The sequence below is a fragment of the Gobius niger genome (assembly GCF_951799975.1).
Source record: "Gobius niger genome assembly, chromosome: 9".
NCBI lineage: Eukaryota > Metazoa > Chordata > Actinopteri > Gobiiformes > Gobiidae > Gobius > Gobius niger.
The window spans coordinates 29,103,099-29,120,176 of NC_136860.1; the positions used below are offsets into that span (position 1 = coordinate 29,103,099).

The 17,078-nt window shown below is 40.3% G+C and overlaps 1 protein-coding gene across 12 annotated transcripts in view; it reads right to left on the reverse strand.

Moving 5' to 3' along the window:
• lrp1bb (low density lipoprotein receptor-related protein 1Bb) overlaps positions 1–17,078 on the reverse strand; it is a 451,054-nt gene that overhangs the window by 202,376 nt on the left and 231,600 nt on the right. For all 12 annotated transcript variants that reach the window (XM_079563322.1, XM_079563321.1, XM_079563329.1 and 9 more), the window contains 6 exons: positions 14,379–14,501; positions 13,036–13,179; positions 11,527–11,652; positions 9,112–9,225; positions 2,043–2,123; positions 1,790–1,960 (listed from right to left, as the gene is read on the reverse strand). In XM_079563322.1, the coding sequence (XP_079419448.1) occupies positions 1,790–1,960; positions 2,043–2,123; positions 9,112–9,225; positions 11,527–11,652; positions 13,036–13,179; positions 14,379–14,501 (759 nt within the window). The remainder of the gene's footprint in view (positions 1–1,789; positions 1,961–2,042; positions 2,124–9,111; positions 9,226–11,526; positions 11,653–13,035; positions 13,180–14,378; positions 14,502–17,078) is intronic.

Sequence of the window (17,078 nt, forward strand, 5' to 3'; positions counted from 1 at the left end):
CAAAATACAGTGATACCCATTTTACCCATATGCTTAATCTAAAATGCAATGTTTGTATGGTCTTTCCTGTTTGAAATATATATTTTAATTAAATTAAAAGAGATAAAGTACAGTTGCAGCTTATATATTATATAAGCCGCACTTGTCTATAAGCCACAGGTGTCTGTCAGAGCGCACACACACTGCACCAGGGCTGAGAGGTGAGCCCGGTGCGGGACAAGATATGTGCACAGCGTCCCTCCTCATTGCCGTTTCATTCTCATGTCCTCCGTGCTCATTTTTCCACTACATTGCGCTTGCATTTTCCACACTTTAACCCACTAAATGGACACCAAACTACTTTTTTAGCCCATTGTGAGTTAAAACTCTTCTGAGAGAAAGAGCGTAAAGCGATGATCTCGGTGCAGCGCCGGTATCAAAGCAAATTACGGTATATGTTTTTTTTTATATTTCAGGTCTCCGACTTTGTATTTAGTTCATTTCACACCATATTATGCTCCATATGCTCAACCTTAAAAGTGTGAAGTATGTTACATTCATCATTTATCATTTAGCTCTCAATTTAAACTTTAAAACCATACACCACAACTCCTCTTGGCATGGATTCAGATCAGAATAACATCTCACAGCTCCCCGTTCTCCTAAGCATGGGGCAGGAGCTTACACAGGGGAGAGGGGAGTCCTGCCTTCTCCACTGGACCGCTGTTTGATAAATAGTCTACACATCCCAGTGACGGAGTAGTCAGCTGTGAGTTTCCTTACACATAGCGTGAGCCTTCCACAGTAATTAGATTAAACGATTTGTCGACCCGATGCAACAATCCGCCCACAACCGAGCCCCGATAAGATTAGTCACCCCCTGACTGTGAAAACTTATTTGACTCAAGCTGATTGATTGTTACACCCAGCAATTACACGGCAAAAAAAAAGTTTACCCTGATTTCACTTGCTAATAAAATAATTACAACCTCGTGAAAAATAGTTATACGATGCATCATTTAAATAAGAAATAATATTTCAAAAGTCAAAAATGGAAAGACCAATTGAAGCTGGTTTCATGTCCTATATGACAGTTTTGTCTATAAAACCAAAATGAGCCTCCTTGATGTATTCAGCACAGGTCCCAAGAGTGGAACCTCAGCTTTTATTTTGGGTGAGTAGTTGTCTATTAGTGAATTGAAGGTATTAAGGGTATAGTGATGATGGCCTGTGTGTCTCAAAGAAGGACACTTGTTGTTGTTGTTGGACGGCCAGGAAAAAGGGAAAAACTTAGTAGTGAGTTGTTGCTTGTATTGGTTCCATGATAATGTTACACCTTTATAACGTTTCCCTTTTTTCACCGTCTTATAATCAAGGTTGACCTTATTCTTGATTGCAGTTAATCTATGTTTTGTCTTTTTTTGTTGTCTTTGTTGTCAGTGAGGCTGGCTTTAAAGGCAAGTATAAGGTAAGGTACTATTGTAGACTCAGCTGCCCACTGGAGTAAACTAACGGAAGCGACCGATCTGCTCCTCCGAGTACCACCAACCACTCACTCACATGCTCATTCATTCTGGCCTATTGTACATGTCAACATACAAACTCTACACAGAAAACAAATTGCAAACTCCACACAGAAAAGCCCCTTCTGTCCATAGATCAAGTCCGGGACCTTCTAGTTGTGAAGCACAAGCGCTAACCGCTGCGCCACCGTGCCGCCTAAGTTCTATAAGTTTGTTCCCTGAAATAGTGGCAAAGGTAAAACTGTTCCTTGTGGTGGCCCTAATATTTGACAAACATCCTTTCTTACATGCAGATCCCCCTCTGCAGGCCGCGCTCTCGTCACTGAAGTCCCCACAGTCGTTGTCCCCGTCACAAGCCCAGTGGTCCGGGATGCAGCGGCCGCTGATGCACTGAAACTGGTTATTGGAGCAGGACTGGACACACCCCGCTTCATCGCTGTTATCTCCACAGTCGTTTTCTGGTTGTTTTAAAGTAACATTATGTTAGAAGTAGACATACAAAGTTTTCTGATGTTAAACTATATAGAGAAATATCTATACCTGCATCACAGTGCCACTGGATGTTGATGCAGCGGCCATTGGAGCAGCTGAACTGAGTCAGAGGATCACACGTGGGATAGGCTGAAAACAAAGAGATTCTACAGGTTAGCATTTGATTAATATTACCTACATATTTATATTTTACATGTTCATAATGGGTAGTAAAGTTGAATACAGTTATCCAGGCTGTATCTGTACAAGCATCAAAGATTCACTCCAATATTTTTATTTCTTCAAGATGGAGCTATTTTTTTTTCAGATGTATTATTGATTCAAGGTTTACCAACATAGTTCAAACAAAAAAAACTTAAATTAAAATGCAATGCATTATTTTTATTTTATTTTTCTTTCAATAATACACCAAAAGGATGATCTTGAATAAATATTCCTGAAGGTCAAAAAACAAAGTGAGTATAAAGCTTGGTTCATTCACATTTACTAAACTGTGGGCACTAAACTTGAACTCATTTGAACATGGTTTTGAAGTACATGCTATTGGTCATATTTTTTCCTTTTAAAAATCAGTTTAGGTATTGATATGCAGGCAATTCAGCAAAGGTGAAAGCAAACACCTCATGTCTTTTTATGCCCATATCGTCCTGCTTCTTCTCACCCCTGAACACATTTTTTATTTATTACAAATAGTACTGTGCCAATGCAGGTTTTTTGATCTGGGTCAGAAACTATGCTGACACTGTGCAGCACGTGATCCGGGGCTATGTCCTGTACTGTACTGACAATGGCGTCTAAGAGAAACAAATTACCACCTGTGTCGTCAGCCGATATCTGATGCAGCCAATAACGCTTCAGTCAGGCCGACTTCAGGCCGACTTCATGAGCTAAATTGGTCTATTTTACTGCATCAATATTCCTTATCAGACCTCCAGTCAATGCAGGGATACAGATGGTTACAGCCGAGACTTCGCCAAGATGTAGCACAGGCGGATTTCAATCTCATTTCCCATTTGGAGATGTGGTGCGGTATGTGAGAATCTGTATACCTTCTACTAGATGTCGAAACCTGCGATAAGTGGTGAGAATTGTTCGTTTTGTGTGTCGTGGTAAGGGCTGTGAGGGCACATCATAGTAATTGTGATTAATCATACTGTATGTTTAAATATGAATTCATTTGAAATTATCATGTGGGAAAGAAACCTGAGCCTTGTGCTGGGTGAAAAAGAATGGGTGTGAGTGTTTTTGATTAAAAAAATAAACACATAGAAAATTACATCTCAATATACTCATACTCAGTTGTTTGTTTAAAAGCATCAAAAACCCCTTTTACTGGAGCTTCAGTGGTTCTACAGAAGACAAATAGATAGGGCTGACACAAAGTCAGGCGTGACATGCTGCATCATGTCTCTCTGACCGATATCACTCTCATTTCCGATTTGAACATTCGCATAAAAATCCTTTACTGGATCCAGCCTGAAGCTTTATTGACTCCGCCATGAAATGCAAGTCAACGTCGACATTGATTTGTTGAGCATCTGCTGCCTGGAATACCTGCGGCTCTGTCAGGAAAGACGCACTGTATATTTATCGGCCATATTTCGCTCAAAGTGTTACGTGGCGCTGTCAGGCCATAGGCTGGATGGGAAGTTTAACGTCCATTAAATATGAAGAAGTAACATGCATAAGTAATGACGGTTTCAAGTAAACAGTGGGGCTGGCTATAATTGCGACAAGGGCATGCATAAATAATAACAGCTCGGAGTGCAAAGAAATATGAAAAAAACTCTGTGCGACAACTACTAAACTACTGACAAACAGAATCCAACTTAGCATCAATCTCCGGGACGGCCACCGCTGTGACTCAGGTGTTGGAAAAGCCCACAGAAGCAAACAGGGACCAGGCTAAGTGAGCTGCCATAGTTGCACAGTGAAGCGCCTACTGAGCAGAGAGGAAGGGGAGAATGTGCCTTCGTTGCGCAGCGTGATTATGATTGAATGAAGCCGAGCATGAACTTTAATTACTGCTTACACCCCGCCTGTTCGTACGACGGTGACTCAGGACACACAGAGATGCACAGAGCAGCACTCAGCAAACATCGGCCGCCGTTCCGTTGAGTGCTGCTCGAGTCATGTTTTAATCCAGTCGCAGAGGTTCACGAGGAAGTGTGCTTTTGTGTCGGGCCTAAACCCGGGACAAACTGAAAAGGCTCAGGGGAGGGCATGGGAAAGAAAGACAAAGGGATAGTGATGGCCGACTAAATGAAAGGGTTCTCGATTTGCCAACCCAGCCCAACTCGAACGTGCACACATTAAAAGTAACGGCACCAGTGTCACGTGGCAGCTGGGCGTCATAGCAACAGGGGCGCTCCACGTGAACGCTTTTGTGTGTGTGGAGAAACAGCTCTTTTGTTGACACCTACGTCTCCTCTGCCGAGGCAAACTACAGGCAGAAAGACCCAAGTAGCAGAAAATGTCACAAATTTACTCCACCACATCATGCACAACCCAATTGGTTAAAAAGATTAGAAGTAAAGTAATGCAAGCAGTAACCATTACGTTTTTAGGTACCACAACACTATTACTGTGCTATAAAGTACAGTGCACCCTATCGATTTGAATAAATAAACACACAAATAAATATATTATCAACCAGAGGTGGGCGTAAGTCCCTATGCAACTCTCAAGTGAAGTCCAAGTCGAATTGTCATGGGGTCAAGTCAGTTTAAGTCAAGTCATAGCCTTCCTCAAGTCAAGTCTCATTATAGCTGACAAGTCACCTCAACTCGCACGCGTTGGTGTTAGGCCTAAATTTCACTGTGGAACTGTTAATACCTCTTTTCAAAATATGTGTAATCTTCTTGATAATATGCAAATGAGCAATTTTGCACTTTTGAAAATAGATCAAAGTTTTACAAAGTCTAATCGATTTAAAATGTTACGTATTTTTCTCCAAGATGTTTGTCAATGAATCCAGCTCTTACTGTGTTCATGTTGTAGGCCACTTTCGCCTGCGCCACAGTCCATTGTTTTGACCGTTTTCCTGTCCACAATAAACTTCGATGAAGTCTATCACTCTTGAAATGGTTTTAATCCTTTGAAACACATATTTCCTTTTCCTTTTCACACTGCATAGACTGGAAGTGCTGTGTCGGGGAAACCGAGTAAAGGGCGTGTGGCTAATTACCATATGTAAACATGCGCTGGCTTTACAGTGAATCCTGTCTTTCTTCAGTCAAACTCAAATCAATCAATAAATATAATGTTACAGCAAGTCATTGGCTTCAAGTTTCAAGTCGCAAAGGGCAGGTCAAGTGTTTATCTGTAAATGTTTTCTGTAACCTGTTGTTTTTGTGTCTTGTGAAGCACTTTCTGATTTTATCTGTGAAATGTGCTACATAAATAAAGTTTCTTCTTATTCTTAATCTTCTAGAGCATTGGTCAAGTAAGTAATCCAAAAATTACGATTTAAGTCTGACTCGAGTCAAGTCATGTGACTCGAGTCTCTCACTTTTTATCAACTCGTCATTCAATATATAAAATAAAAAATAAAAACAAATCGGAATTCCATATTTCTTGTGCAATACCTTTTTTTGTTTTCAAGTGATGCAAAAGAATAGTACAATAACTTCACTGGAACATGCTTGCTTTCGGAGCTATAGTGGCCAAAACTTTAGCTATGGCACGATAAACTATGACAAGTTTATAAAACAAAAGGTATGCAGGCATGTACTATATTATCCACAGTAATGAATGCACCGTCACCTATCTATGGCTTAATGTTCTGTAAATTATTACTTACAGCCATTTGATTTTACTCAACGGAAGCAGGTGAGAACATGAAGCGGAGCTGACGCAATAGTGTGAATCAACCTCATAAAAGCTGCTTTAATGCAAATATTCATTAACAGCCTCACACCCAAGCATTAAAACAGGATGCTACTTTTTCATCTAGGTCAGTGCAAAGAAGAAAAAAACCCACACACATCTCAAAAGTCTCAAAAATGCTCTTTTCCCTTCTATGAAAATGTTAAATGCAACTTCAAAGGCAAAGCCATCACAGTGGGCCATGTATTTTTCTCATTTATGTTTTCCAAGACTAATCCGCACAATACTGACAACGTCTTTTACTCATTGAAGCTGACAGATTGTGTAATACCACAGGGTCTGGGGCAGGAAATAGCGGACCACTGCAGTTTAGTTGGCACCACTCGTCTCCACGCTGATGCCATCACCAGTGAGAGCATGTCTACTTTCTGGCCCAAAAAACACAACATCAATCATTCATGCCTAAAGTCTGGTTCAACGCAATAAAGTAATGCATGCAGAAAAGGGCAAAAGTAGACAGGCTGCTGGGGATGTGGGTCGTTGAGAGCTGTGTGTGTAGTTGCCTCCACGGTGATGCGATCATTTTTCCCAATTCACTTTACTAGGTGCCAAACGTCGAGCTGCTAATTTGAGTTGGTAACGGCTACACTTCAAACACTAAAACAAACTTAGAAGTAGAAGTTGTCGTTAACACGGTTGTCAACTGCCGAAACTATTCTAGTCATTTACAACCTGCAATGTTTGGGGGCTACTGTATAAACTTCAATGGATGAAAATTTGCCAACAAATACAGTCCGGGTTTGACATTCATTATCTCTTGTATCAATGCCGGATGTTTTTAAGGTCCTTCTAGAAAGAATCAAGGTATAACAAAATTGTTCAAATACCTTACCGACTGTGTGGACCTGTTTTTCACTGTCATATCACATATCATGTCGGGTATTTGAATAATTTTGTTATACCTAGTGTGTTAGAAGAACCTTATAAACATCGGGCATGGTATGTTTAGCCCACATGCAGGCCTACAGTCCCTTGTATATTTATTAACCTGAACTGTACAAACAAAACAAACGAATGAACAAAATCTATTTTGGTCATTTTTAAGTGTGTGTTTAAAAATATATTATTCAGACGATGTCTAGACTCGAGTAGTATAACTTAAAGGGACTAGACGTAGTTCAAAAATTTAAAAATTATGTATTTTCCTCCCCCTAAATGTTCCAGCAATATCCTAATGTGTAGAATGAGCCTAGACCTATTCACCACAACTGCCGCTAAAATCCTGCACTGTCACTCAAAAAGTTGTTAATTCGGGTCCGAAGTGTCCTCATGCACGAGCTTAATAGAGAAACTGCAGTTACGCATAAGACCTGAGGTGGCAGTAGCGAGAATAAAAATGACAGCTCGCATCTAGTCCCTTTAAAGCAGTACAAAGTAATTCATGCCCCTAGAGGCTATAAGGGCCACTGCAGGTATCATACATGTTACGTTTTTGTACTTATTAATTGAGTAAATACTACGTTGACAGAAAAGACAAGGGGATATTGTACATCCAGTTGCACAAAGATATTTTTTTTCACTCAAACTTGGCTGAAAATACTGTTTAAGTGGCGCTAGCCCACAGTTAGCTTTGCCCGTTAGCTTGTTAGCTTCTTTGTGATTCTATTAGTGTGTATTGGTGACTCTGACCCGGTGCAGGCAAAGTTGAAATTGTGGTTTTCTGGCCAGAGACACCGGGGAGATGAATCATCCCATTAACACGTGTAATACGTATAAATAAAATATCTGAAAGGAAAAGTCAGTAGGTATGGTTGCTAAAGCTAAATCACTTGGACCAGACCGAAAGCTATAAAGTGCCTTCATTGGCCACGCTGTAGCACAGGAAACCTCATAATGACACAGAAAAGCTACATGTGGATTACAAAGTTCTTTCAGCAGGTTCACATTTTGAGAGAGGAAGTGGGGGCAGGGAGAAGACTGAGATTTCTCGATCAGTGACAGGTCCGAATGATTGAGGGACAACTTTATCTACCACCTGTCTGTGCTGGCCCCTATTGTGTATATATATTTTGATCACATTTGCATCTAGTAAAATTGACAATAAAGCAAAAGGAAACATAGGAACACATAGGAAAACACAGCTGAAAGCTTCAAAAGGTCAGTGTAGCTCGTAAGTCATGCATACATGGCTATTATAGAATGTACAAAACATACTGCGGATATAGGTCAGAAAGCCACATATTTTTACAATCCGCACAAACTTCCGTCTTTCAAGTCACCGCGGTGGAGTTGTAGCTCTGTGAAACACTGCAATATTCATCCGATATTTGACAAGAATAAGAAATGAGTTGATGCTACTTCTGCAGTCTGTTGGTGGGGGAACAAACTTTCCACACGCAAGTCCAAACTGTAGCGCTGCAGGGAGGCCGTGTAAAGACGAGATTTCCACTGGCACTTTAATTCATGAGCGACGGAGAGTTACCAATTAGTTGTGATATTTATCCAGACTGCGGAAATGCATTAGTTAGTTGCCAGATGGGAAGCTGTCAGGAAATATTAAATTGGACAAAGCTCGTAAACATTCCCAGACTAAAGACAGTTTCGCTGAGGTCTTTATTTCTCAGAGTTTGTGAAATATTTGCTTCTTTTGACTTCAGGCTTTCTACTGCAAAAGACACCTAGCAAATAACTTTTTCACCAACTAACTTATTTTCCTCTTTCATTACACATCCACAAATCTCCTCTTTGGCCTTCCTTTATGCATCCTGTTTTTAGCAGCTTTCCACTGTGATATATTCACATCCCTCCTCCCTACACATACGACACACTGAAAAGCCTTTTATCATATTGGATTTCAGAATGCTTTTATTTCATTATTTATTCCTCATGTAATATTTCTTGTTACCTCGATTTGCCGCATTTGTGAATTGGTATCTGTGCAAGGTTCTTTATAGTATAATATATAAGTTTCTTCTTTTTTCAAAGCCGACATGCTTTTCTATTTGTTCAGAAAAAAGCATTAGAACAGAATAAAAAGCACAGTAAGAAAAATCGCTCAGTGTGGGCTCACCAGTGCAATGCGTGATCTACACACCATTAATTGCTACATTCATGACGTCAATCTCTAATCACTTTATTTCTACCTTTGCGAGTTTTGAAATTGGGCTTTAATACTGTCTCGGGCTCAAACCAAATGCTGACCTATTTACTGCTTTGTGAAACCTCCGCCGGTGTTAACCAGACTGACATGTGAATGACAAGCAGAGAAGAGCATTTATACGTGACTCACTGCATGACAGCTCGTCCGACATATCGCCACAGTCGTCCTCCCGATCGCAGCTCCAGGCACGGGGTATACATCGCCCGCTCTGGCAGGAGAACTGGTCGGCTTGACAGGGCTGAGCTGAAGGGAGGGAAAAAAGGGGGGTGAGAAAAAAAAAAAAAAAAAAAACAACCGAGATGGCCGCTTAATTCAATCACACGTACATAAGTCAATGCTGGATGTGCACAACAAGCCTAATGATCTGTACATCACCGAAATGTCAATGTCCGCCCTGCAAAGACTATCACTCAGCAGGAGTACAGCACGCGAGGTCTGAGAGGGCGAAGGGAAAAGCGCAGCGCAAATTGACAGGGCGTTATGTGGGATTTACGATCCCGCAAATGTTATCGCGGTGATTTGAAACTATTTGTGTCAATCTTGCCATTGGGTACACATTTGTTATATGAAGAAATAAAAAAAATCGGTATTTGAATTGGCTAAATGCACAACGGATGTCTTAATGGCTAAAGACAATAAGAACAATTGCAAGACCCCACACAACAATTCTCCAGGCGCCTAATGCCTTTACAGTCCACTCGATGCATGTGCGCTTGCGTCGTTGTCCTTTAATGGCCCTAAAAGTTTTGCGAGCACTCCCATGGAAGACTTCAGCAACCCCGGAGCCTCTCCTATAGGACAAATGTCGTGGTGCCGCCGCCGAACATCCTTATTCAGCAAAGCAATTGGAATATGTAGTTCACTGTAGTTCAATGTTGGCTGATTGCACCTCTGAATGCAAAGTGCTCCCGTGAAGCACTCTCGGAAACACATACGAGGCACAGAAATATATGCAGCATAGGTGGTAGTGACGTCTGCCTGCAACTCGTACACACTGAGAGGCTTTGATAGGGAAAAGAGCTCTGACACACAGAAAGTGACTGAAGTTATCAAGCGTCACTTCCATTCATGTCTCCAAGATGGATATAGCCTCAAGTCAAATATATAGAAGTGTGATGGAAGTAAGACGAACACATGGAGATGGCAGCGTGGTCTCACATTTGGTGTTTCCAGACGTAATGCATTTCTAACAGAGGCCGTGTGTGCAATGTATAGTCCATGTGAAGAATAAAATATGCATTTAAGATCAAAAGTTTATATATTGTTCACAAAATTTGGTAATATCTACTCGGGCTGTCCTAACAATAACATGAAAGCGTTGAGTTGATGATGTAAAGCAGGGGTAGGCAAGTTTTCTTGGTGGAGGGCCGATTTTCTTTATTGTAACAGACCGAGGGCCGAAGCCACTGATTATTACCCCAAAGTAAAGCACAACACTGGAAAAATCTTAAATGAGATAAATGACTTAAAATTGCTTGAATAAAAGTTTTTCTATGTTGAATTTGAGTTGGTTTGAACTAATCCCAAGATACAAATGCTATAGCGCCAATGGAACAAAAATAAACCCACTTGAAATCAGACAAATAATTGATTTTAACGTGAAATGACACAAAATTATTTGAATTAAGAGAATAACTACTACTAGAGGTTTTATCTCGTCTTAGACCAGACCAAATCTACTCAAACCTTGGATGTAATCTCTTAATTAAGTAGAGTCATGTCATTTATTCCTTAAAACGATTATTTTTTTTCCAGTGCACTTCCTTCAAATGCCAGAGTTGTACATAATATATGACCTCATTGGGTGTATTGACAGTATTTCTACCTTTGTTTCTCCCATTTACTCTAATAGTGTTAAAAGTCCTCTCTGATTTGTGTAATAATGTTTCTCAAAATCATCTTGAGGGCCAGAGGTTCTGTGCTGGAGGGCCGGATTTGGCCCCCGGGCCTGACGTTGCCTACACCTGATGTAAAGCTTTATTTGTGATGTGATAGCTAGTACATTTTTAATTTGGTATGCTAATTATTGGACGCAATTTTTTGTTTTCTAAGTTAAAGAGGACATGTTATGCATAACGGCTCTTTCTGCAGGCAGCAGTGGGAATGACACAGCAATATAAAGCTCTTTGTTTTCTGCTTACAGCCAGCTAATAAACCTGCAGCGATGTGATGAATACACTTTGAAAGTAGAACTGCTCAGAACAGGTCTAGAAAGGGATTATGGGCTTGTGACGGGATAGCTTTACCGTGAAATACATCTCTTTTTTTTTCGTCATGGAAAAACATTATAATGTACATCGAAGCTCAAAAAGGTGATTCATGCATGGTATCCCTCCTTTAAAATTCTCATGTCCTTTTGCTGCCTCTATCTACTATTTCAGAAGCGGTTAAAGTATGTTGCATCGCACACCGTGTTACATTTGCACTCTGTTGCCACTCCATGCTGTTGTGCTGGTTATCTAGCTTGCACATATGTTTGTGTTATCTTGCCTCTGGATTGAAGGGAGCAGCACTCACTTGTTGCTGCAGACTGATAGCACTTACCTGAACATGTACTATTGGCCTCATCTTCTCCGTTAGCGCAATCGTTCATCCCATCACACAGCCATCGTTTGGGAATGCAGCGATTGTTGCTGCATTTGAACTGATCCATGGGACAAGTGTGGTTGGCTGCAAACAGACAAAAGAAATGTTCCTAAAAAAAAACTAAAAAGATACAATATTGAATGTGTTCAGTTTATAGGTTGTTTGGAATATTAAAAACAAAAAATAAAACTATGTTCCTTAATATTTTGTCAGAATTTAAAGCTTTTAAGACAATTACATGTATATAACGACATCTCTTACTTTTACATGCTTACTTCTGGTCAACTTTTACTTTCCAAACTTTACTTTTAGAAACATTTGCTGAGATTTATCATAAGCCTGTGATTTTCCAGCCACTCATGAGGAGCCACTCAGTGTTTTAATTTTCCATCATTTTAGCAGGAGATTACTTCAGCATCACACGTGCTCTTCAGAAGAAACCAGAGTCCAACCGGCAGCGGTGTCGAACATAAGTGGTGTTTGTTGTAGCGATTTGTTAAAGTGCAAGTTTTACATGAGTAACGGAGACAGCCGTGTGGAGGAGGAGCACTTTTCACCCTTGCTTCAGCGTTGACATTTCCAACACGCACTGACTGTAAGAAGAATAAGCCTTTAAAAGCTTGTACTATCTCGCGCCGTGCATGACTCTGCATCAAAGTGCTGTGTCACTTTAGTTTCGATACAGCTGTGTGTCACAGAGGGACTAATTTTATTGGCTCTTTAAACAAATATTGTGCTTCTAAGTAAGCTATCCTCTGCTGACATCCATACAACTAATAAGTACATATTAGCAGCTAGAGCACTGGGTTTGACATGTTTTGTTTAACCGATAAGTTGATATCTTTATCAGACAATTTATCCTGTATTGTGTACTGTCATTGTGCCCGTTTTGAAATGCATTGGACAGCAATGGAGTCATATCAAAACAATTATAAAGACCTATTCATAATTCATAAGACGCAAGAACTTTGCTCTTGCACTCAGAGCTGCAAGAACAAAATGACGTCATTTGGTCAGACTCCTGTTCGGCAGTTCTTGTTCTGAGCACCTCCGCTGAGCAGAACTTGTCCAGCAAGGCTCTGAGACCTGTGTTGTGCAACCGTGTCTCCATCTTAAGTTCAGTGGTTAATATCCAGCTCCGTGGAGCTTCGTGACCATCTCTGTGGAGAGCACTTTACATGAAACTCCCGTTCCCTTTAGCAAGACACTTTTGCCACAGTAAGTGCATGAATAATAAGCTTTAATTATAATTACTATTTAATAAAGTTGCATTTGCATTTGCCACGGTCTGAATTTCTTTTTGACTGACATAACTGTATAACTTGTTATGAGAAGAGAAACAGAATGAAAGATTTATTTATTTATTTATGTTAAAGGCGCGTCTATATATCCATGGCTGAAACTACATACACAACACGAATTCATACATTTTGTTTTCTACAATCAGAAAAATGTGTGTTTTCTTACAGCAGATGTGGTTCGCCTCGTCACTCCCGTCCAAACAGTCATCATCTCCATCACACTTCCACAAGGCGCGGACACAGCGGAGGTTCTGACACTGGAACTCATCACTCTTACAGCGATGCACCTCCAAAACATCACTGGAGTCATCTAAGGATGAGAGCAGACACAAAATTATCAAGCAACAGTGAGATGACACACAAAGTTCATAATTAGCTTTCTTAAGCTCCTTTTTTATTGGGGACTTTGAAGTTGCCAAATATGTGAAACCTGCTGAGTGTGAGTCTGCGTGTGTCCAGACAATGTGCCCTTTTCCAAGAGGACAAAGACATTTCAGGCCATGAATGATTTCAGAGAAGGATATCCAAAGAAGTTTTTTACTTTATTCTTATGTTTTCAAAACTAATGACATAAATAAGCAAAGAACTTACAGTAGGTAAGCAAATGTTTGCATCAACCCATATTTTACAAAAAGGTTTTCTTTTTTCATTTGCTATTTAACCTTTATTTAACCAGGATACAACTGTTTGAGACTAAAGATCTATTATAAAGTAACAATGAAAGTATAGCACAAAATAATGCTAGTCTGCAGCTTACTGTTTATCTTACCATCTGTTTGTTTGTTTGTTTGTTAACTTTATTGTCCCCGTAGGGAAATTTGTTCTCTGCATTTAACCCATCCTTCGATGCCGCTGGGGCAACCCGTAAGGAGCAGTGGTCGACGGCAGTGCCGCGCCCGGGGACCCATCTCCAGATGTGGAGCCAGGCTGATGGTCAGAATCACCTGGCTGGAGGATTCACCTATTGCACATGTTTTTAGTGGTAGGGGAAACCGGAGTACCCGGAGGAAACCTACGCAGACACGGGGAGAACATGCAAACTCCACACAGAAAGGCCCCGTCCTTGGTGGGAGTCGAACCCGGGACCTTCTAGCTGTGAAGCGGAGGCGCTAACCGCTGCGCTACCGTGCCGCATCTCATAATTGTACCACAAAAACAAAGCATGTGGCTTATCCAATCAGCTTATTCTAACACCCTGTACTTTCTAGCACATGTTCACTCACCTTTTAAAGCTGGGAAACAATAGTGCATATGAGGTCAGGTTATGCTACCAGAGAGGCAGAAATACCCATTCATAATACACTAGAAAGGGCTCTACTCTCACATTACCATTACAGCCAGAAAAAGCATGATTCCCCCTGAGAACGCATGTGTTACCAGGAGTATATGTAGCGAGATCAACTTTATTATATGATTTAAGTCCCAGAGGAGGGAGAAGGCTGGATTACTGTATGTGGGTAAAGGATGATCTTGTGCACTTTTTTGCATCTGATTCATGTGTCCTCCTACCTGCACAGGTGACATTGTTCTTCTCCAGGACCTGGTTGTCAGCACATGCGCACACTCGGCCTCCAGGGATGGCCAGGCAGAGGGTACTGCAGCCCCCATAATTCACACTGCATGCATTGTCACCTGCGGAGATAGACTCAAATAAGGCGTCTGGCTCATTTAAAACTGCATTTCAATAATTAGAAAGTGTTGAATATGTCCATGTGGGCCAAGTTTAAATCACTTCCAAACTCCAAGAAACGTATGTACAGAATGTCTCTAACAAGGTGCACATTCTTCTGTTTTAATCTTTATTTTCCATGGTCAAACTCAGTGTTTCTGAAGTGGTACTTGGACTTCATTGTAGAGTTTGTGTTTTTGTGCTATTTGGTTGATGGTAATTGGTCTCCATTCATAAAGCACTTTCCATCTTCATTGGGCATTCAAAGCATGTCACATCAAAGAACCACTCACCCATTCACATTCTCATTAATACACACATTTATGCAGACACTTGAGGCAAGGTGAGTGAAGTGCCTTGCCCAAGGACACAACAACAGCCTGCACCTGCTGGTGCCTGGATTCAAACCTTTCCGTTATAAGACCATTTGAAATTATGAGCTGATAGAGTCTCATTACAGACCTGTTTGACTCTGTGCTTTATCAAAGTTCAGATTTCAAACCCACTTCCTTCCTCAAACTCATCCTTTTCATCAGCAGAAGTATCTTTCAGTAGAAAGCAGAATACTGTCACATAGAAGTCAGGCAAAAGACACCTTAGTCACTTTCATTAAACAAAGGCACCAGCTGAGCCAATGAGATAAAGCCCTTGGTTTTGTACGAGCCAATCACTAATACTCCGAGGAGCAGACAGCCAATTAATCTATTCAGTGACATAAACAATGGAGGGATGTCTGGGAGGAATCCGCAGCAGGGTGTGAACTACTGTAGGCTGCGCGTACAATAGCCACCATTATAGCATTGAATATTTAACACTGGACTCTCCTACTCAAAATCTGGAATGTCTAATACCTTCAAAAGCCGCACAGAGAAATTAAAACAACGGGAACTTAGGTGTAAAATGTCTTGTGTTTAACAATAATAAGACAATCTGGATGTAGGTGGATCAGCATTACTTACAAGCCTTTCTTATAAGCATTCTCAAAAAAAATCTCTTTGCAGAAGACATGTGCAGTGAATAGGCTGCATACTACTCATTAAGTCCAGACCTTCACTAAGGCCTTGGACTCAAGCATCTCACATATTTTATATGGCCCCCAGACTTGCACTCAACCATGACAATGACCTCTTAATTCACAGAGTCACAAGCCCTTACAGCTACCATAAAGAGCTTCTTCAGTTCACACAACAGTATAATCATGGCAAAACAATGCAAATAGCATGGTACCAAAAGTGTAATAACACGCTAAGTGTTCAAGGAACCAGGGCACATGCCTGTCATTCTACTTTATTTCATGGTAATATTATTAAAATCATTAAAAACAATATAAAGCGATAGATTTCCTTGGTACTAATAGTACTAGAAACAGGGTTGTAAAAAGCCATATGCCTCATTATTCCTTGCCATTCTATTTCCATCCTATTACTTTGCTCTTTGTTATAATGGTTGAGAACCGTTATAAACATGATTGGTGCCTCTTGTGGTGTGGTGCTGGAGTAGTGCTCAATACAGTTTTAAAGGGATATTTCAGGATTTTTGACATAGGGCCTCATTTCCTAGTTATCCAGTGTGTTGTTGATTTCTGGAGATTTTTTTTTTTTTTTTACTTATGCAGACCTTATATTTGATGAGTTTGGTAGTGCTAGGCTAGCACATGTCTATGGTAACTAGTAGCCTGCATTAAAAACCTCTTGAAAGTCATTGAGTAGTCCACCAAACATTGCCATTTCTGATTTAACGAAAAAAGCTCCTTTGTGAATTCCACATGTAGTAATGGCTGCAGATAAACAAACTACTGTAGATCCGGTAACCTAGCAGATCACTCCGCCGCTGCGTAGCTTACAACCAGGAAGCTGATGCTGCTTAAATATACGTTATTTTAAATGCAAAATGGTTATATTTCAAAAATCATTCAGCCAATACAGACATTTATATCGGTAGTTTGGTGTTATAAGTGATTTGTCTCAGGTGCGCTGACTGTTTTTAATACAGGCTACTAGTTACCATAGACATGCACTAGCTTAAAATATATATATATATATATATATATATATATATATATATATATATATATCTCCAGAAATCCAAAACACTCTGGATATCTATGAAATGAGGCGACTATGTCAAAAATCCTGAAATCTCCCTTTAGGCTGGGTTATCAATGGAATTTGGCAAAACTATTCAGAAATGCCGTTAAAATACCACTCTATTTGGATTTATGTAAAACCTAATAATTTAAACAGATTGAAGTTCATCACATTGGAATTTGTCTTGTTATGTTACATATACAGTAATATCAAACTAACCAACCAGTGCCAGCAAAATAATTCAAAATATACATTGAGTCACTACATCCATCAAGATGCAGGCCGAAGCAGAATGAAAAACTGGTATCTATTCCATCTTAACTTCTACCTATTAATAAAACTGCACAAAGACTGCCAGACCACAGGGAGCGAAGAACATGTTTTACTCTTTCAAAGCAGCGAGTCTCTCCGATGCTCTCCAGTATGGGAGTCACGGTTCAGTGGCACTAGAGG